The sequence below is a fragment of the Nipponia nippon genome, unplaced genomic scaffold, assembly GCF_047370975.1.
Source record: "Nipponia nippon isolate SJK-2023a ecotype South Korea unplaced genomic scaffold, ASM4737097v1 scaffold_8, whole genome shotgun sequence".
Lineage (NCBI taxonomy): Eukaryota > Metazoa > Chordata > Aves > Pelecaniformes > Threskiornithidae > Nipponia > Nipponia nippon.
This window is the reverse complement of record NW_028262402.1, coordinates 47,957,852-47,980,391: the sequence shown is the minus strand read 5'-3', so window position 1 is coordinate 47,980,391 and position 22,540 is coordinate 47,957,852. Positions and strand designations below refer to the sequence as shown.

General features: G+C 40.0%; 1 protein-coding gene across 5 annotated transcripts in view; it reads left to right on the top strand.

Moving 5' to 3' along the window:
- DOCK8 (dedicator of cytokinesis 8) overlaps positions 1-22,540 on the top strand; it is a 94,445-nt gene that overhangs the window by 32,782 nt on the left and 39,123 nt on the right. For all 5 annotated transcript variants that reach the window (XM_087741486.1, XM_087741483.1, XM_087741484.1 and 2 more), the window contains 12 exons: positions 438-518; positions 2,047-2,206; positions 2,802-2,941; positions 3,174-3,267; positions 4,424-4,586; positions 13,578-13,695; positions 15,383-15,453; positions 16,148-16,286; positions 17,764-17,865; positions 18,622-18,717; positions 19,820-20,054; positions 21,005-21,169. In XM_087741486.1, coding sequence (XP_087597612.1) covers positions 438-518; positions 2,047-2,206; positions 2,802-2,941; positions 3,174-3,267; positions 4,424-4,586; positions 13,578-13,695; positions 15,383-15,453; positions 16,148-16,286; positions 17,764-17,865; positions 18,622-18,717; positions 19,820-20,054; positions 21,005-21,169 — 1,564 coding nt within the window. The remainder of the gene's footprint in view (positions 1-437; positions 519-2,046; positions 2,207-2,801; positions 2,942-3,173; positions 3,268-4,423; positions 4,587-13,577; positions 13,696-15,382; positions 15,454-16,147; positions 16,287-17,763; positions 17,866-18,621; positions 18,718-19,819; positions 20,055-21,004; positions 21,170-22,540) is intronic.

The following is a 22,540-nucleotide window of genomic DNA, read 5'->3' as shown; positions in this document are numbered from 1 at the left end:
TCTACTAAGTATTTATAATTTCCTACCTCTGCCTAAGGGAAATTTAAAGTGAAGTGAAAGCCATATTTTGAAATTTTAATTACAGTCTGTGGAGGTTTTTTGGTTTTGGTTTAGCGCACTTTGCATCATTTTGTTTATTTAATTCTGAAACTGAGTTAGCCTGAACCACTTCATTTGGAATATGTTAATTTTCCTGATTTCAGTGAAAATGCAGTAGTACCTGATTGACAGTGTTGTCACATATGTATTTTCTGCTTTCTAACAAACCAGATGGAAAACTAGGAGGAGGTTTAAGTATCGGTTACTCCATAAAGACAGTTTTAAGAATTTGATATTGTGCATTTAGGCAGACTCTTTCATATTGCTAGAGAAGCAACATGTTACTATTTGGGTGGTATTTTTTCTTTGTGACTGTCTTATTTTACTGCTTTTTGTAGATAGAAAAAGTGCTTCAGCAAGGAGAAATTGGAGACTGTGCAGAACCCTACATGGTTCTTAAAGAAAGTGAGGCTGGCAAGGTAAGTAAATAACTATAAAGAGTGTTTAGATAAAAAAATGCATGCACAAGGAAGAAAAAGAGAAAGAGCAGACCCTTTGAAATAGAATCCCAAGAATACTGGGGAGGAAGCCAGTTGGTGCATCCATGGTGCAAGCAATCTGGTGTCTGTGACCAACAGAAAGAAGTAGAGAGGAGTGGCTGGAGAGCTCCGTGGCAGAAAAGGACCTGGGAGTGTTGGTTGACAGCCACCTGAACATGAGCCAGCAGTGTGGCCAGGTGGCCAAGGCGGCCAATGGCATCCCGGCTTGTATCAGGAATAGTGTGGCCAGAAGGACCGGGGAGGTGATAGTGCCCCTGTACTTGGCACTGGTGAGGCCGCACCTCGAGTCCTGTGTTCAGTTTTGGGCCCCTCACTACAAGCAGGACATGGAGGTGCTGGAGCGTGTCCAGAGAAGGTCAACGAAGTTGGTGAAGGGTCTGGAGCACAAGTCTTATGAAGAGCGGCTGAGGGAGCTGGGGTTGTTTAGCCTGGGGAAAAGCAGGCTGAGGGGAGACCTTATTGCTCTCTACAGCTACCTGAAAGGAGGTTGTAGCGAGATGGGGGTCGGTCCTTTTTCCCAAGTAACAAGCGATAGGATGAGAGGAAATGGCCTCAAGCTGTGCCAAGGGAAGTTTAGGTTGGATATTAGGAAAAACTTCTTCACTGGCAGGGTAGTCAGGCACTGGAACAGGGTGCCCAGGGAAGTGGTTGAGTCTCCATCCCTGGAGGTATTTAAAAGAGGTGCACATGTGGTGCTTAAGGACATGGTTTAGTGGTGGATTTGGCAATGCTAGGTTAACGGTTGGACTCGATGATCATGAGGGTCTTTTCCAACCTTAATGATTATGGTTCTGTGATTCTAAGTCATGAGAAAGCAAGGTGCACTTTCATTACTGACCCCGTTGGAAATCAATGCTGACAAGGTCTTGAGTCACAAAGCAGATAGGGGTGAGCAAAGGAGATGACAATGCAATGTGGAGTTAGCAGAATTATTTGTACCTCAGAGACATGTTGTTGATTTGGATGGGCAAACAACCAGTTGTAGTATGTACATGGCCAGTTCAGTGCTGTCATCCATATATAACATGAGCTCTGTTCAGGGAACTCATGGTCATTTACCTCCCTGGAGCAGACTGACAATGTTTGCTGGGCTTCCACACATCTCTCACCTTTAGAATATTGCTTTCAGCAGACTATTGTTTCTGTATCTGATGAAGGAAGTAGATCCTGCTAACATTTCATGGTGATTGTTTATGCTGGGCTTGAGGGTCACTACAAATAGGTCTGCATTCTTCTTTTCTATAATGAAAATGAACTCATTGAAAAGAAATGAGAAATGTACAAATCAAACCAGCGATGATCCTGGGAGTGATGTAGCAAGAAAACACGAGAATCAAGAATGTAAATTATTTACTGAACCGTAAATATGTAATTTCCATTTTTTTATCTATAGTAGCATTAAAATAACTGATAGCTTTTTAAACAGTCATTATTTTCTTTGTCTTAGACAAAAGAAAAGATTGAAAAACTGAAAGCCCAAGCTGAATCCTTTTGTCAGCGGTTGGGGAAATACAGAATGCCATTCGCATGGATTCCCATAAGCCTAACTAATTTCTTCAACCTTTCAACGCTTGAACGAGAAATACCTGAGGCCGAAGGTTTAAACGGTAGTTGTCTAACATTTCCAACTAATGCAAAGTGACTCTTCAGTAGGACTGTGCACAGGAAACAATGTCATTCACTCTGGTATCAAGAATGAACAACAGATTCCAAGTCACATCTTCTCTGCCTTCCTTTTCAGTGCTACAAACACTTAAAACTTAATATGCTTACTGTTTCATCTCTGCTAAATATTGTTCGATGTTTTAGGACCAATTTTCATTGAACAATGTCTTTGTAGAAGTAAAACTCCCTTTACCATATGGAGTTCATTTGCAATACAGGGCAATCAAAATACGTATCATCTTAGGTTCTACAGTATACAGGACCATTGGTGAACAACACTGACCAATGTGCTTTATAAGCCATGAATTAAAAATTTGAATAAGCTTGTGCTCTGCAGCAGAAGCAATGTCACTTCATTAGGTGTGTCCTGGCATTCCAGTATTTCACATAGTCTGAAATAGAAGTAGTGGAATGTTTTAGGTACTCTCTCTATCCTCTGATGTTGCTGGGAAGTTGTGGATTTCTAGTGTATTCTGATAGCCCTAGTACTGAAGCAACACAAAGCAAGTTGATGTTTCATTTCATTTCCCTTTGAAGGGAAAGGATTCATTAATGACAAGAGGGCAACACTGCTACAGGCAAGAAGACTTTCTGAGAGAAGTCTCAGCTCGGAGGACAGCTATCCAGTATCAAACTTCAAAACAATCTCTCTGACCCTTAACACCTTCTTTAAACAGGTACTGGACACTCTTTATTTCTGATTGCCTAAGACATTTTTCATCTATGTCGTGTGAACTGTGTTGGGAAAAGTTAGCAGTGATGTTTGTGTGGGGACAGAGGGTAACTGCTGTCAAGTAGGCAGTAACCCACTTGCTTTGCATGCCTCAAGGCCACGGTTCACTCAGAAGCTTTTCTGAGTGTTATGGAGTATTGTTATAAAGGTACTGATTTTTGTCTCTCTCCTGGTAGGAAGGAGACAGGCTCAGTGATGAAGATCTGTTCAAATTTTTAGCTGATTTCAAAAGATCATCTTCCTTGCAGAGAAGAATTAAGACTTTACCAGGTACATAATTCATTTTGGTTGGATAGGGATGTATGTACTTTTCTCCCCTAAATTGTTCTGTAAATTCCAACCCTAAAATATAATTAACTTGGGTTTTAAGTCTATAGTATGTGCTATTGTGGAGCTTCCTGGGTTCCCAGTGTCTGCCTTAGCACAGATGTTTTTGAGGGTTTTTTCTGTATGAGTATGGAGATTTATATTTAGCTTGATATTCTAAAATTATTTGCTTTCCTCCCTAATTCACAGTGTATCTACTGGATGTCTTTTGTTATTATTCATACTGTTTGAAGACAGTGCTTTAAAGCAGATTTCTAAGATTCTTGCTATTTCTGTGCAAAGTTTTTAAATGGGTCATATTTTACAGAGGGAGATGAAAATGTGTACACATTTCATCTTATTTGGGTATTTGAGTCAGTGTTAGCTAACAAATCAGAGAAGCAGAGATAGTGTTTGGCTATTGTCAAAAACCTGACCAGTTTATATTTTCTTTTTACATAACTTACAGCTCAAGCTCTTCTGGGTTGTAGAGGAACCTTAAAAAACATGAACTGAGCACAAAGCTGTCTTGCCTTTTTAGCTGATTGCCAGAAATGACAAGTCTGAGTTCCCCAAACGGTTCTCACTTATCACAATAGAGAGTTTAAATTGAAAGTCTGGTTATACTGGCGTAAATGTTATCAGTATTAACTGCGTAGCTGCTCACCACAGCAAGCCTGGCTTTCCTGGTGGCTTGTGTCTACTTTGGCAATGATTAATCAGAGCAGAATCTGAGTGGGGGGAATGAGAGAGAACTGTATTAGACAGCAGCCCTTTTATCCTTTATTTGTCTCCCAGACAAATTTTATATTATTTGTGTGTGAAAGATACTAGAACATCAACCCACTATATAGCATTCCTTCTTTCTTTCCTGTTTCTTTAAGTTGTACGGGGTAGACATAAAGAGCTATATACTGGCCTGCTGTGTAGGGATGTGTGTACGTTACTTCCTGTGTATCTTTCTACCCCTGTGCTTTCATTCTCATGCAGCCTTCAAGCCAAAGATCCAGTTCGTATTTCTGCACTGTTGCTATGTAACCTCACATATTGTTTTCATTTTTTTTATTATACATTGGTTATTTTTTGTATTTTTGCTGAGATTTCGTGATTTTTTTTAAAGGAACACTTAAACTGGAGATTTCCCCAGCTCCAGAAAACCTTGGTTATTGTCTGACACCAGAATTACAACCAGTGAAGCCATTTCCAGAAAACCGTAATCGTCCTCACAAAGAGATTTTGGAATTCCCCATTAGAGAAGTGTATGTTCCCCATACGATTTATAGGTAAGAAATAACACATATTTTTTAAATTTTTAAGATCCGTTTTCAAAAATAGTTATAATTTAGATATTTTTTTTTTTCAGAAATAGAAACCAGAACTATTTTTTAAAAATTTTAACGACCATGCGTTAGGCTGATGATTTAATCTTGCTAGCCATTACAAGATAAAACACCTGCAGGATGTTCTATAGTGTATTTACTAATCTAATTATGTTGTCCTTTGAAAATTTTTCTAAAATGCCCCAAAAAAACCCCTAACAACTCTCATTGACTTGGCATATATATATCTTTCCTCTTACGTGTTTTTTTCCCAGTAGATCTTATTATTGTGTTTAACAGTTTTGGTAAATGTGCTGGGTGGTGTCTACTGTTAATTTGAGTCATCTGAGCATCTGAGGAAGTAGTGTGTTGCTCTGCATACTTTTTCACCATGAACAAGGACTCTAGGCTATGTCATTTCTTTTCTTAAATCTGCTCTGTTCTGGTTGTTTCAAGGAGATCACAGTGTTCAGTAGCATGCAACTCAGCAATTCCCGTAATTTCTTAGTGGTCTGGCACATCTGAGTCTCCAAGAAGAAATTAATATCAAAAGAATGTGCTTCAACATGTTTGTGCAGCATAGTAGTGCTAGTGAGCAGTGATACTGGTAACAGCTAACTAATGATAATTAAGAACGGGTGTATCGCAGTATTATAGATACAGAAATACTAGATTTCATGTGACCGTTGTGTCAGTGAAGGCATGGAAGTAAAGCAGAATGCTTCTTGCAACACTAGATGACGCTATTCTAAGGCACTTTTCTGATCCCTGAAACAGTAGCCAGGTACTGAATTACTTGGTGGCAAAGATGTGACTATCAGTAAGGAATCACAGAATGAAGAAGCAAATAAAGGAATGTAAAGCTTTATGTAAATGTAAAGCTCTCTCACCCATTCACCTGACCCCACCCAGGAGGGGAGAAGGGAAGGGCAAGACTTGTGGTTCAGTGCAACTGAGAAATGCAAGGCTGCAGACTCATGTATCCTGGAGAGATGCTCCACACCTTTACAGGAAGCTGGAGAGCCAATGAGGCTGTTGCTGATGACTAGGTTTGGGTCTCAGCTTTTAAGGAAAGTAAAAAGAGGAAGTGGTATCTTATCTTACAATAACAACTTGCAATGTGGCGTCAGCAGGGAAATCAGTAAGTAAGCCAGTTTGGATAGAGCCTCATTAGAAGTTTTGGAGTTATTCCTGGGCTGTGCCATGAATCTGTGATATTCAAACTCCTCAGGGCAGATTCTTTTCACTCTCAGCACCAGAATACTAAAATGTGGAGTGTTATGGTACTGTGTATCAAAGATAGAAGTGAACGTCCTTCCCTTGCCTCCCCAAGTTTCTGGGGGTTTTATGCAGATATTTCTATAGGGGAAGTAGTTTTCATACAACTGAAAGTGCAAATATAAATGAACTTGCATAATGACGCCTTTTTTTTTTTTAAATGAAAAAATTAGACAGAGTTTTAACTCACCTATTTGTTGTCTTGCCCCAATTAGGAGTAGCATGTGTCAACTGCAGTGTGCAGCCTGGTAGTGTCTAAAGGTCTGCTTTTGAAAATGAAAAGCATTAGCAATGGCTGTGTTGCTGAGCTAGAAAGAGAGTTGAGTCTGCAGAGAATATTCTCGCTTCAGTTTTCACCATGGTAAACTTCTACAGCCAGACATGATGAATATCAAAGCCACCATGCTGAAAATTAATTTGTGCATCTCCTGAAGCAAGTTTGGGTGTCTCCACACTATCCTTCAGTTGCTAGGGTGTCTGTGTTGAATACATACACCCACATTAGAAGAAACGCTTGCTGTAGCTCAACAGTTATGCTCTTTGTGCAAGAGTTCACACCCAGCATGCTTAATCTCTTCAGGCTTTTTGGGCTCTGTTTTGATTTTCACCCTAAGTAAAAGTCATGGTAACAAAACAAAGTAGCATCTCTCCAGCCTAACTTGTAATAATGAAGGGAACATCTTTAAAGAATATTTGCCTTCATTAATCTTTATGTTAATTAGTGAATCAACGGTGGTGACACAATTGACATGCCACAAGTAGTGTTATACTGTAAACTGGAAACTCAATCAGTTAATACCCAAATTAAACCCTAGACAGTTAGTTAGATACAGTGGGGAAATGGTGAAATAAATGCAGAAATGCTAGGTCATGTTTCAGCTGCCTTGTGACAACAAACATGTTTGGAACAACAAAGGGGAGTTGCCAACCGAAACTGTTAACAAACTCCGCCAATAGCTTCCCAGAAAGTCAGACAAGCCAACTTTGCAAACATGAAACAGCAGAGTCTGGAACTTGGCGGGGTCCATCCAGGGAGTAACACTTGTGTTTGCACAGTGCCATTGAAAGCACCTCCTTTTCCCACAAGCCAGAATCACCTGGCCACATCTGAGATGCTTTTGCCACACAATCATGCCAGTGCTCTGGTTGGTGAGCAAAAGTGTAACTAGGGAATGTAGGCCAATGTATTTGCTTATTTTAACTGTCATGCAATTCTCCTTGCTTAGTTCTCTGTGTGGTGAATACTGTTTTGAGCCTGAGATTAAACTAACCTATGCAAAGCAACTCTGAATATGAATAGAGCCAGATATTAAGTGTTTCATGTTATTTTATTCCCTTTCCTCTAATCTGAAAAGTAGAACCATCCTGTCTTAATTAAGCAATGTGCCAGCATTTAGTCGTAACTGAGTGTCATGGCCTGCTAGTGTGTTACAGGTGATTTAATGTTTCCTAGTTTTTGATTGTAAGTCTGCAAACCAATTTTTTTTTTTTTTACCAGTGCTATAGATTTAGGTATTAAAAGAATGAAAAATGGATAAAATAATTACCTGTTTTCTATTAACATTACCATGAATGCAGGAGAGGGTTACATATAGAAATGTACTTGAATAACAAATAAATGAAAACTTATAAAAATACACTCTGGTAGGCTCTTACTGGCATAATAATACCTCTACACATGTCCAGACAAATACTAATGAAACATCTAGCTTCAGTTTTTTTCCTGAATGTTTAAAAGAAATGCAAAGATTTTGTTTACTTCCTTTTTTTTTTTTTTGGCCAACGTAAGATATTTCAAAGGAAAAAAGTATCTTTTTTTTTTTAAATAATAGCTTTTTTCTTTGTGATAGGAGAAGCTGAGTCTTCTGTTATAGCCTTTGAACTTAGCTCTTGCTAGTTTTTATACTGGTGTAATGCCATTATTTTAAATGATGCTATTTCTGATTTATGCCAGAGAGATCAGCCAGCCCACTTTCTTTGTGCACTGTGAAATTGAGCTCTTCTTTTAGTTGTGTACCTACATTTCTTTAATAAAAATAGTTCCCTGAAAATGTCAAAACATTCCAAGATTTATTTCTTTCAATACTCTTCTATTCTTAATAGGAAAAATCATATAATGTAAAGTTTGTTTTTCATTTTATTTTCTCATGAAATATAAATGAAAATGATGCTGCTTACTGCCACTGTGAAATGTTGGTGCTGGGGAAGAGGGATTTGTCCCATCGCTTCAGCAGTAACTCAGCTTAACCAGGCACAGGAAGTCCTGCTTTGATAGGGGAACTGCATAATGCTTACAGGATTTTTGGGGGGGGGGGGGGGACGGGACAGACAGGACCTGTCCTTTGCTGTTTCGTTTCATTTAATTGCAAACCACTTGGCACTGTGCTCAGACTTGCTCTAGTCTGCAGTGTGAGCTGGAGGCCTTCTGCTTTGGTGGTAATCATTCTACCCCATCCTTGACTAGTTTTGAGCAAGGAAAGGCTATTGGTGTATAATGATCTGTTATTCCTGTAACTGCTGTCACAGCATTATCTGCTCCTTTCTGCCTCTCTGCCCGTGGGATCTGGAGAGAGCATGGTAGCCCTGTGCGTCTTCTACAGGGCCATTGCTCTAGTTTTGTGCCAGTCAGAGATGCTAGCACTTCTAACTTCTTTTTCGGAGTAAGCAAAGTGGAGATTAGTATTGCACTGTTGTGCACAGGTGAAGGAAACAGCTTAAGCTAGCTACTACAGTTTCAGACAGAGATGTGAGTGTGTCCTGATATATTCTGCTCCTCAGTACACATGATTTCATCCCAATGCAAACCGCTGCCTGCTCTTTTCCAAGCTCTGTAATTTTTCCTGGGCATCTACTATACTGTCTCAACAGTAAGCAGTTTCCTGGAAGTTGTCCTAATTTTTCTTTGCTTTTCACTCTGATAAAAATGGCTTTGTCAAATAGTGCATAACAAAGCAGAAGCAATAAAAACAAAAACTCCACACACAGGATTCTGGGAGTGCATGCCCCTCTCCCATAGGCACCCTGTTTGGCACAGTGTTTTCAGATGAGGTATTACACCTGACTCCTCATGAGAAACTTCATTAATTATGTAATACAGGCAGAGAGAAAAACATGCCACCATGGCATGGTGATCTCTGTGTAGTCACTGAGTGGAGACTCTGAATAAAATATAGGTTTGTCTAAACTTCCAGATGAAAGCAAAGCCTTTAAAGAAATGTGCCATTATTCTTTAAAAAAATAATCAAATGCAAGTGGTTTAATTAGAGGTTTTTTTGGGGTTCTTCAAAATATTTTAGTTAATTGTAATTTGACATCATAAATGAGATTCTTAAAAACTCTATTTTCAGCAGACTTTTAAGCAAGTATAATTCAAAATGCAACAACAGCATTTAAAAAAAATCTTGACAGTTTGGTGTCTTGAATCACTGCTAGCTCTCTGTATGAAAATCATTAGTATAATATCTGCTTTCACATTCTTCTGAGCACTTTGATACTATTTAAAATCTATCATATACTGATAAATACTGTTTTTTGCCTTCCAAACAAATCTGATGATGGATTTTTATGCCATTGTTCTTATTGAAAAATATGTATTTTCTTGTCATAATTTTGTGATTTGAATCTGCAGAAATCTGATGTTTTGAGTCAGCCTTCCACTCAGTTCTTCTAGCAACATATTTTTTGTGTTGACTAAAACTTTAATAGAAAATTTATTAAGGTTTTCACACAAATGCTAATGGACAGAATAAAGTGACAATCACTCTAAGCCTAAATTTAATAAGGATCTGACCACTGACTCTTTAGATGATTCCTAATTTTAGTAACATGAGAAAAATCATTCAAACTATTATCCAAATTATCCGTACTAAGATACAGAATATATGACACATATACATCCTCTTGAACATGACATGGTGAAGTTCTGTCATTGTGCCATTTGTTCTAGTCAGTGGCTGAGTAGAACAGGTTTCCATATTTGGTAAAGGGTTTGTGATTTGCATTGTAATTTTCAACTATTTTTTCCGAAGATGCCCCACCCACCGCAACAAAAGTGTAGAGGAATCAACAAAGATTGAAAATTATAACTAATGGGTCTGTCAGTTTTTGTTTCCAGTACCATAAGTATTAAATGGCAATGTTAACCCATCCATCACTGTTCACCTATAGAACATTTGTGGTTTGTATCAATCAGTAGTGACTGTTTGCACATATATTGGCTTTTGGTATGTGTGGCGTTCTTGTCACAGTCATCAGTGAACATGCCTGATATTCATTAGAAGTTTGAGATGCACTTGTTGACACCTCATACGTTGTGTAATTTAGCAAGGAGAAGGATTTTATTATGTCACACATATGGACAACCCATAATGGGAATATTCAATGAGAAGGGTCACAGACTTGAAATTCTGCATAGATTTTATTTTTGGCAGAAGATAGGTCTACATTGCTTTGGCCATGGAAAGTGATCACATCACCACTGCTAGTTCCCATGAAACTGTAGGAAGGTCAGCAAATTCGAATGAGAATTGCTGCATGGTGTCCTGTGTCAGGCTAGGTGGACCATTAGCATTCCCAGCAAGTAACCGATTCCGAAATAGCCCTTACTGTCCCTCTGCTGAGTCAGTCTCTGACCCAGGGAAGCTGTCTGATTCTGTGCTTCACCCAGGACTCTGCTGTCCTGTGGGACTCTGGTCTCAATGAAGTTGGGTGCTCTGCCATGGCTTTTGTAGACCCATACTGACTCCTGAATAGCTCTTTTGCTTTTTGTAAGCACGTCTGACTATATCTGGAGGTAGAGCCCTGCACTTTCTGTAGGGGGAGTGAGGGGAGAAGTTTAATCACACTGACTAAAAGTAATTGCTGTGGCATGCTGTTCGAATATTTCTGTTCAGTGCAGAGCCTCAAGGGAGACACAATGTCTCCTGGAGCTCACAACATCCTTATGGGCATGCTAGCTGTCCTATTATTTAAAAGACAGCAGTATGTGCTGCCCTGACACCCCTGCTAACTGCCATGTGGAAATGCGCCTTGTCATTGCTTCCTCTCAGGCTTTTAGAGGGTGAGGAAGCTGGCAGGCAGTAGCACTTACACAGTGGTCAGCAATGGGTCTACAATTCATGCCTGTGTGAAGGAACCTCTTTTGATCATCTCCCACCTTCCTACTTTAAAAAATCAGTCATCACTTTCATCTCTGCAGCATATCCAGAGTCAGCATTTGCCTCTGTTCTTCCTCGGTACTGATGGGTTTAATACACATGTAAGCAAGATCCCTAAAACTGCTTGAGCATAAATGGCACAAGCTTTAGCTCTTCAGTACAGTACTTGCTGGAATAATGCTTCCTTGGTTGTGTAGTCAGCAGAGAGCTCTCTGTGATTTTACATATCTTTCATCTCAAGTCACATCTAAATGTAAAATCCAGTGCTCAGGGACATTATATGGATTTGTGACATCTTCTCCTGGGCTGCAGATTAATGAAGCAATGACTGGATTATGCAGCCTCCCCTACATGTATTTCTTCACCTCTGGCAGATGTAATATTGATAATATCCTTCATTTAATATGTCATTACCCCAAGCATAATTCAGTGGAGGTTACCAATATATTTCTCTCTTTCACTTAGCTTTTCCTAATATCATCTTGGAGAGAATTTGTCAGAGGAGAAATTGCATTTAAGAAGGTAAGGAAGAAAGTGCGTTAGTGTGGCAGGCAGAAGTACTATTCTGAACAAAGGGAAAGGCAAGTTACCTGCTAGTTTGTTTGCTAAGGCATGCCATGGCCCATGTAGTGTACATTGGTTAGCAAACTAGCTTGGACTGTGTTGTTGAGAAGTATTGTCATATTGTGGCACATGGCAATAAGGAAAATCAACGACAGTTTTCCAGGTCTTGGGATACAACAAATGGAAGATGGGCTGTCTGACTTAATGACAACATTTTCAGCTGACAACAGTGCTGAGAAGATATCTGTGATAAGGACAGGGCAATTTTGTGGGTAGCTTCTGATTATCACAGGCAAAAAGAAAGCATGAAAGCCCATGAGTAGTTCTCATTGTTTCTCATTGGAAGCCAGCATGCTTCAGAGGACAAACAGTGAGAATGCTGTACCAGACTGGGAAAATGAGACATTAAATAGGCATAATCGTGATGCCAGAACATGTGTAATCCAGGTCTAGCTGAAATCTCAGATTTAACATAGACTTCACTGGAGAAAAAGCTTTCTATTAGCATTTTGACCCTTCTACCAGAATTGTTGGGTTTTGAACTTGGAAGATCATCTATGCTGCCAAATTCCCTGCAGAAATTAAAGGTGCTTTTTAAGTTTAGTGATCTGTCTGTGTACAGAAGCTAGTAAACAGCAAAGTATGCTGTATTTTAAAGCATTATTCATATTTATTACTAAAAAATGTCAGTTTCTACAATTATAGTTCAAAATTTCTTGTTTATATGTACTCAGGTTCATTGATACTGCTTTTTGATTTGCATAATCTAGAAATGTATGCCATTTTGTTGCTATAAGCTAGGAATGTATGAACTGCAGTTGTAGGTTTTATTTGCTGGTTTACTTGTTGTCATCACCTCTGAGTGATTCCTTACCCCTTCCAGAATCTGATTCTTCATAGCTGAGAAAGGACCTGTTTTCTTGAGAGATTCCTGCAAAGAATATTCAAGCAAAGATATTAATTCATTTGTAACTGGGAATTACATATTTCCAAAAAAAAAAGAGAGATAGGAAGACTGCCTTCTCAGAGACATAGCCTACTGTATGAGAAACCTTAAATATAGGATGTTCCATGTGTCACAGCAAGAAATTACTTTTTCCTTGTGAACTTTTGAAATGGGGTTCAGGCAAAGCTTTCGCTGTCTAGGTGGAATTGAAGGACAGGGAGAGGAATCATCAAAATGCTAGTTTGTGCACTTCATTTGTGCAGAAAAGGACCTGGGGGTGTTGGTCAACAGCCAACTGAATATGAGCCAGCAGTGTGCCCAGGTGGCCAAGGCGGCCAATGGCATCCCGGCTTGTATCAGGAATAGTGTGGCCAGCAGGACCGGGGAGGTGATAGTGCCCCTGTACTCGGCACTGGTGAGGCCGCACCTCGAGTCCTGTGCTCAGTTTTGGGCCCCTCACTACAAGCAGGACATGGAGGTGCTGGAGCGTGTCCAGAGAAGGTCAACGAAGTTGGTGAAGGGTCTAGAGAACAAGACTTATGAGGAGCGGCTGAGGGAGCTGGGGTTGTTTAGCCTGGGGAAAAGCAGGCTGAGGGGAGACCTTATTGCTCTCTACAGCTACCTGAAAGGAGGTTGTAGCGAGATGGGGGTCGGTCCTTTTTCCCAAGTAACAAGCGATAGGATGAGAGGAAATGGCCTCAAGCTGTGCCAAGGGAAGTTTAGGTTGGATATTAGGAAAAACTTCTTCACTGGCAGGGTAGTCAGGCACTGGAACAGGGTGCCCAGGGAAGTGGTTGAGTCTCCGTCCCTGGAGGTATTTAAAAGAGGTGCACATGTGGTGCTTAAGGACATGGTTTAGTGGTGGACTTGGCAGTGCTAGGTTGACGGCTGGACTTGATGGCCTTAAAGGTCCTTTCCAACCTAAATGATTTTATGATTCTGTGGTTCTATAATTTTGAAATGCAAACACTTGCCATTTACCCATTTTATTCTTCCTTTTCTTTCTTCCAGAAATCTCCTTTATGTTTACCCTCAGAGGCTGAATTTTGCTAACCGACCGGCTTCTGCAAGAAACATTACCATCAAGATCCAGTTTATGTGTGGTGAAGACCCGTCCTGTGCATTGCCGGTAATAAATGCTGAGATTTCTTAGCAGACTTTTGCTTACATGCATTCCTGAGGAACCTCTGAAGAGAGAGCTCATTGTTTACTTCCCATCACCACAGTTTCTAGTGGGGCCTTAGGAAGCCTAACATCAGAGAGCTTGTGGAGCTTATCATTCTCATCAGAAAGCAGGGCTGTTGTCCTTACCCACAACAGGAAAGACTTGTCACTCGAGTGGAACAGAAGCATATTACTCCCTCTTATCTAAGTTCTCCTACCTTATTTTCAAAAGAGTGACATCATATTAAATCAGTGCTGTATTGGACACTCTAGTGGTAGAATTCCAGAGCTTCAGAGACCTTTTAAGAATGATGTAGTCTATCTTCCAGTGTAACTCCTCCATATGCGTTATGTGTACACAAATACTCAGGTGTAACACTGGAAGGTAGAATTTGGGATCTTCATTGCCTGAATCTGAATGGGCGCACAATCATGGAGTGTAGGTCAAGTTTTCTGTGTTTGAAATACGCTGTGTATTAGGGCATATGCGTGCACAACTAGCACAGCAGGCAGCACTGTCTATGTTCAGGTTGTTCAGCATTTCTCATTATAAGATCGTCCTTTCAGCTTTACCAAGCTTCAGATGTTCAGTTTGAAGTGTTCTAACCCAGACGCCTGCTTCAGCCTGAATTTTTTGGGAAATTTGCAGACAGTGTAATTGGCTATTTGAGAATGACATTGGGATAAAATCTTTTGTGATTTTATGCATTCGAGGGGGAAAAAAGGAGTGGAAATACTGCTTTGAGGAACTTTACAATACGTTGGAGCAAGGACTGACACCTGACCAGCCTTTATCAGCATGCTGACACTGCAGAGTGCATACTTTGCAGCCTTACTCCACACGAGCTCTGGAATTGAAATCAGAGCATCAGCACAGAGTTTTCCTAAGCCACATTTCTTCCAGAGCTGAAACTGTGCCATGTGAATGTAACGCCATCTTTTACACAATACTGCATTTTTGGTTTCCTTAAACTCTGCCCATATTACAATTAGATTTTGACAAATGCTCAGGACAGACAGAGCTCATCTGGCATCCCACTCCACTGTGAGAGAGCTTCTTCTCGATACTTATGGACTTGTGCTGTACAGATATCCCTGCCTAAGCTCATCTCTCAGGGCTCCCTTTAAAGTTACTGGATTCCAGAGCCTTACCATGAGACTCTGTCTGAAATGAGGGAAACAAATCAAGCACCAAAAATGCCTATTTCTTTTCATTGATTTTAAAGGAACTTTGGACCTCTGAGGTAAGGTGGGATGGATCTCACCCTAAATGACCAGGCTACAACTGAAAAACAAACTTCTAAAAATAATTTTAACTTAACTTTTTAGCATTTAGTTAAAGGCAATGTGACAATGTGTGAGGCTTACCATAACTTTATTCCTGCAATTCTGAACTGTCTAGTGCATGACTGGAGAATGTGATGTGAGGCAGTCAGTGGCTCCAGAAATGCTCTCTGGTCCATTTTCCTGGTGTTTTACCCTGAATGATGTGTGAGGAAGATGCCTGGTAATAAGACATTTGTGTCAACGTACTAAGTTAAAATTGAAGAGTCATTTTCAGCCTTCAGATACTGTCTTAAAATTTATACAAGATGATGACGATTAAATGCTTTAGACCTGACTGCTGTTACTTTCTTTTCTTCTTAATGTAGGTAATTTTTGGGAGATCTTCAGGTCCAGAATTTGTGCAAGAAATATACACAGCTATCACATATCATAATAAGTAAGTATTACTACTATTTATATGACTTGAGAAGTATTAATCATGACCTCTTTACGTAATTCTTAGCCTACATAGTTCATCAAGGAATGCTGGCACTAATCCATGTTAAACATTTACATTTCATCTGGATTTGTCATATCTAATTTGGATTGCTACATGCATTTGTACAAGTGACCACTGCGTAAGTGACCATTGCTTTTCTTGTATGGAGCTTTTCAGAGGTTATTTGAGAATATTCCTAATCTGAAGATTAAGGAGCAGGAGCAGCAACCAGCAGCACAACTTTGTAAGAGCATTCACTTCAATGAATTCACGGATCCAAAAGAGCTGAAGTGACATTCCTGTTCTCATGAATGTGGACTTGGGATTTAGGATTTACACAATAAATATGCTGGAACCCAAAATTAAGACTGAATGTTTTTGAAAGTATAGAGATGGGTGAAAGCTGAAACATTCCAGCTGATATTGTCTTTGCTCTTCCTGATTCAAAGCTGTAGATAGTTCATAAATATAGCTGTATATACTTCACAAATATAGCTGTATATATATGTACTTTGTTTAACTCGGCTCTGAGGCTGTTTTCAGGATTTATACAGTTTTTATAACTATAGCGTCTAAAAGCCTACTGGCAAATTTGCCTTCTGCTCAGTCTCATATTTGCATTGGAAATGTGCTTGGCATTTTTTTTAAACAGGTCCCCTGACTTTTATGAAGAAGTGAAAATTAAGCTGCCAGCAAAACTCACAGAGAAACACCATCTATTGTTCACGTTCTATCACATCAGCTGCCAACCAAAGCAAGGAGCATCTGTGGAAACCCTCCTTGGGTATTCAGTAAGTTCCATGTGATATATAAGTGTGTGTGTGTGTGTGTGTGTGTGTGTACATATATGCATCTACATCCCATGCAAACAGACTCTGCTTGTCAAGAATTTTGTCATATATTCCCTTTCTGGTTATGGTAATACATCAAAACCAGTAGAAGGTCTTAATGTTAATTCACAGAAACCAGATGGAACCTGTGCTATGTTACATCCTCATCCTATAATTTTACATTGTTAAGTGTCTTTGAAGTTGGTGAACTCACCTGATGCAACTGAAATTAAGTATGCACCTAAATATTTGCAACAGCACTGCTTTATAGCATATGGCGTAATTCTGTTTGATTCTATTTCTTGCAAAAAAACCCCTAAACCATACACAATTACAATTATTTACTGCTATCTAATATGCTCATACATGAGGTAACAACTAATATAATATTTTCAATTAGGTTTTATAGCACATATCTTTTATGTTCTAAATTGTCTTTTACCTGCATCAAAATTAAAAACCAGAAAGAATCTAGAAGGTAAAATGTAATTCTTTTGGATTCATTATCTTCATGTTGAGATTAGCATGTTTTAGCTTAAGAAATACATATTGCAGCATAGTCTCTTTGACCTTTTTCTTTATCAATCGATATTTTTAACTGGAGAGATTTTAAAATAAGAGGAAAGCATAGATGATGATAATACTTCAGATTTGAAAATGTCTTAGTGCTATGGTCAGCAATTGAGCTGTGGGGCCAGACAAGTGCTTTCCATGTGTTCCTACTATGAAGTTTGTAATTGTTTTTGATCCCAGTACTGAGAATCCTTTCAAATGGTTTTCATTTATGGACAGATATTGTCCCACCAATATCAATGGCATTGGTAAGAAGTAAATTAGTTTGTAGTTCAGGAGCAAGACTTGACATAGGTAAGGACTTCTGTTCAAGCTTCTGTTCACCTAAATACAAAATGTTTCTGCCCTGTGATACTGAAATGCACAGCCTCTTTCAGACTTGAATAGGAGAAAAATTAAGTGTGCCCGAATATCAAGACAGAGTTACGATGAGTCATTCTGGTCTTAATCCTCATGATGACCACAACCAAGATATTCAATTTATCCTTAGCAAAACTTTGACTCTGTTGATTTGCTTCAAAGCAAAGGATCAGTCTATTCAAGATACTTGATTTTTTAAAAGAAAAACATGGACTCTACTAAATTCTTCTGGTAGGATTTATTAGAAAAATATATGTCACACATGAAAAGCTCTGTGTTTGTTTTCTTCAAAAGGGATGGTTTGTAAAGCAGTCTTGTACATTTTTCTACAGTAGCTATCAGTGAATTTAAAATGCAAAGAAATTACTGTTGAATGGGTTCAAGCAGAGAAGTTTGAGTCAATATCTCATTTGTTGTTTTGTTGACTGTACATAAAAAATTAGATAAATTGCCCTAATCATATATAGTCATGAATATTGCTGTGTTTTCTCTTCATTTGTTTCAGTGGCTGCCGATTCTATTAAATGATCGCCTTCAAACTGGACATTATTGTCTTCCTGTTGCATTGGATAAGCTGCCTTTCCACTATTCAATTCACTCTCCTGAGGTAACAAAGAAAATTATGAAAAGAAAATGTTTTCCTAATGTAGAAGAACAGCATAAGTGTTTTACAAACTAACGTTTCTGTCTGCTTGCAGACAATGCCTCCTTTTTGTACTTTAAAAGGAAAGCTCTGGAGAAAAATGTTGTTGTTGTTATTGTCACTGGTGTTATTATTCTTATTTTATATTGTTATATTGTGTTTTTTAAAGTTAGTTATCCAAGAAAATCCTTGTAAATTGTCTAATCAGGGATGCATTTGTTTGGAGGGTGTCAAGTCAATAATTTGCTTTCTTCCATGGGATGATTTGCTCATTTTTTTGTGGCTGTGTGGGAGAGGGAGGAGAAATGGAATCAGGTGCTGCTACTGGAGCAGAAAACTATTCCCTCTGAGTAAATATGGCAAGTAGAAAACTGTCCAGAGGGCTAAAACTGCACCACATCACCATGGAGTGCCTTCGGCAGTGCTTTAACTGGGTACTTCTAACCTTAAAACTATCCCATCAGAAGATGTATATTTGCACTCTCTGCACTAGGCATCCAGCTAAAGTGCTCCAAATTTTCCTGTTCAATGCATCAACTTCTCTCCATCTAGTCTATGAGAACAGGCAGATGCCTAGCTATTGTCCTCTGTATGGCACTGAATTCAGATATCTAAAATGAAGTGAATAGTGTGATTACCCTATAGACCCCCGTGTAAACAGGCTTTCTGTTTGATTGTTAAAAGCAAGATGATGATTCCCATATTTCCTTTCCGTCACAGAAAGTTCCATCTCAGACACCACCTATTAAGTGGGTTGAAGGACACAAGGGTGTTTTCAGTGTTGAAGTACAAGCTGTTTCATCTGTTCACACTCAGGTAATGCATCAGAAGCAACACACAGCTGTAGTTTCATTTCAAAGAGAATTCAGATGTCCAGGCTGACTAAGGAGGTTTATGAAATGGAGATGTTTAAGCCCCCACAGGTGTAAAAACAACTAACAGCTATGGAAATAACCTGATACCCTCAGTAAATGAAATCCTTTGGTGACATGAAATCTATTGGTATAAGTGAACAAATGAGCACTCTCAGCAGCAAGTCACATCGAGCAACAGGGAGCCTGGTGTCCTTTCAGCTCAGCAAAGGTCTGCTTAGGCTGTGTTTGAAAGACACCGGCAGGGCACGGTGCCAGTTTCTGTAGTCTGCATCTTCTGTTCTGCAAGACTAGTTCAGACAATGTGTCTACACCTGGAGAGACATAGCACCTCCCCATCTATAGGGACAGGTTTAATTGCCAGAATGCTTCAGGCAGCTCAGCCATCAATGCCATGTGGTGTGGGGACACAAGCTTCAGGCTGACTGAGAACTCTACAGTTCTGGTCATTTAAATGTGATAGGAAATTGGAGCTTTGCCCATCTTATTGGGATACTGGTTTGAGGCAGAGGAGCTTTATTTTGTTTCTGCTCTTTTACAGTGTCTCCTACCCATCATCCCATTCCAGTTAACCCCGGTAGCTATGTCCTAAAAACTGGAGGTCCTGTGTCTGAAGCAGGTCCATCACCCTTTGCAGCATGCTTTTTAAATACAAGTAGGGCGTACTCATAAAGCACATAACTTGTGTGTAGCTGGAACTTAGGTGTGGGTGGCAGAGGGGCTATAGACCTATGATGTGACAGAGTTTTATCAGAGAGAGGAAACAGTTTTTTCGGGAAATGAAGCAATCACTTTAGTGGGGGCTTTAAGTTTTCTGCTTTTAATCTGATCTAGCCAGAGTCTGAATTTGAGCCAGATGAAAAGGAACAAACAAAAGGCTGTGACAGCTGCTTTACAAATTGATCTCTAGGGCTGGCCACCAATGCAAGCCAGAAGGGTGAAAATATTTGCTCTTGTCCCATCAGGTGGGACAATGGGGCTTTGCTTAGCTAGCAGCAGCCTGAACTATACCAACTTTGTTAACTGTGAGTCTACTGTATTTGAAGGACAATCACCTGGAAAAGTTCTTCACTCTGTGCCATTCTCTGGAAAGTCAAGTGACATTCCCCATTCGACTGATGGACCAGAAGATTACAGAGGCTACACTGGAACATGAATTGAAACTCAGCATTATCTGTTTGAATTCTTCACGCCTTGAACCCCTTGTCTTGTTTTTACATTTGGTACTAGATAAACTTTTCCAGCTGGCGGTACAGCCCATGGTCATAGCTGGCCAGACAGGTATTTACTGGTGCATGGCCTTGGAGTGGTGGTGCAAGCAACCTAGAGATGTGGGGGAAAGGATTGCTAGATATCCAGGCTCAGATTTAGTATTTGGGGTAGTCCACTTCAGAAGGAGTTGTGCTTCTCAAGACACAGTTTCACTGCACAAATTAATGAGGTTTAACTGAGTTCCTGCCTTCTCTCCTTTTCCCCCTACATGTAAGATTCTCAGACTCTGGTTGGGAGGTACATTAAACTGTAGTAGTTTACCTACCTGGAAAGAAAAGTGGGTTGTGGTTTAACTTTGTTTGGAATTCTGTTGTTTTGCAAGGAAAAAAACAGCAAAATCACTTGTCCTACAGCTGACATTGCTGACTGCACCATATCCCCTGCCCAAATATCTTTAGACAGAATTGGGTGAGCACAAAACCAGAGAAGATATAGTAATGCACACAGATTTTTCTGTTACTGAGGCTGCCGGTTGCCCATCACATAACTTAACTCTGGAGGGAAGGCATACTTGGAGACAGTGGTGTAGTTTATTTCCTATCTCATTTTGGTACTCAACACTTGTCATCCACTATAATATTAATGGAAAAGACTGCTAGCTTGTATTTGTCTGTCAGCTGGAGAATAATGAGTCTTAGTGTTCTTCAAGTAGGTATTTTATAGGAAATGCATGAAGGCTGCTAGAAATGGTAATTAAAAGTTACAGTCTGCTTTTATGTAGCACAAAGTGATGGAGTAGCAGTGATCGGGTTGAAAGTCAGTGGGTCTACTGAAGAGTGGTTATTGGCCTATGTAGACCTTGGGTCTGGTTGCATATAACAATTGCTGTCTAGAGCTCTGAATTTGTTAAGGACTGAATTAAAGCATGTAAGATTAGTTGCTGTTGGTACAAAGAATGCCCTCACCTAATTATATTATACCCTTCAGTGCTGAGACTAATTCTTGCCCTTGTTTCACAGCCAACTTCTCACAGTTTGCCTTTGAATCTGTGGTTGCAATAGTGAACAGTCTCCACAACAGCAAAGACCTGAGCAAAGACCAGCATGGGAGGAATTGCCTCCTAGCATCTTATGTCTACTATGTATTTCGTCTGCCAGACCCTCAAAGAGAAGTAGTCAAACAAGGTAATATTGGTGCAAGGGTCACAAAAGTATTCTTTTTTCTTGATACATGTTATTCAGTGTGGTGCTTCTGAGAGAAGGACTTGGGGAACTGGCCTGTAAAATAGCAAACACAACTTCTCAGACCCAGACTGCATACCGTTTAAGCACAGCACTGTTCAGAGAGATCATTTTTCTTAGAGGAAGGTCAGGGATGTCAGCACTGCAAAGAGCAACATGGACTTACCCCCCATAATCTCTATCTCTCAGTCATTCATTTAAGATGCAGGGTTGAGGTGAGAGGACTCCACATCTATATGCAACACTGTAGCTCCGTGAAGATGAAAGTGAGAGACATCTCCTAAAGTGAGACTTTCTTTAGAGAAATTTCCTCCAGAAACTAAAATGGCCATAAGAGGCCAAACTAACTTGCTGCCAAGTGGCATAGGGCCAAGTTCTGCCAGTTTCTCCATTGCATTAGGGATGTCATCAGAGGATAAAATTGTGTATGTTGGCCAGCAAGTTGAGGGAGGTGATCCTTCTCCTCTACTCAGCACTGGTGAGGCCACACCTGGAGTACTGTGTCCACTTCTGGGCTTCTCAGTACAAGAGAGACATGGACATACTGGAGAGAGACCAGCCAAGGGCAACGAAGGTGATGAAGGGACTGGAGCATCTCTCCAATGAGGAAAGGCTCAGAGAGCTGGGACTGTTCAGCCTGGAGAAGGCTCAGGGAGGATCTTCAATGTATACAAAGACCTGAAGGGAGGGTGTAAAGAAGTCAGAGCCAGGCTGTTTCCAGTGGTGCCTAGTGACAGGACCAGAGGCAATGGGCACAAATCAAAAAACAGGAGGTTCCCTCTGAACATCAGGAAACATTTTTTCCTTTGAGGGTGACCGAGCACTGACTGCACAGGTTCCCCAGAGAGGTGGTGGAGTCTCTCACCTTGGAGATATTAGAAAGCTGTCTGGACATGGTCCTGGGCAACTGGCTGTAGGTGACCGTGCTTGAGCAGAGGGGTTGGACCAGATGACCTCTAGAGGTCCCTTCCAACCTCAACCGTTCTGTTATTCTGCTGCAGTCCATTGTCCTAAAGTCTGTAGGATTCATTTGCTCAATTGCCATGTATTAACTGACTTGCCACCAAGCAGCTGTGCTGTGGGTGCTAAAGATAGGTAGGCCCTTTTCTCTTTCAAATATTCATTTCAATGTACCTTGAGGGACGTTTAGACTGATGTTAGGATGTGCTAAAATCTCTGAGCTTGCCTACACTTGGAAATTCTTTATCCTGGAAAAATAAGGTCCATGGGGAAGCTGAAAACTAGGTAATCATTTAGTGAAATTCCTGCTGGCAGTGCTCCCTGCATCCTTGGATACTTTGAACGTGGTGTTAA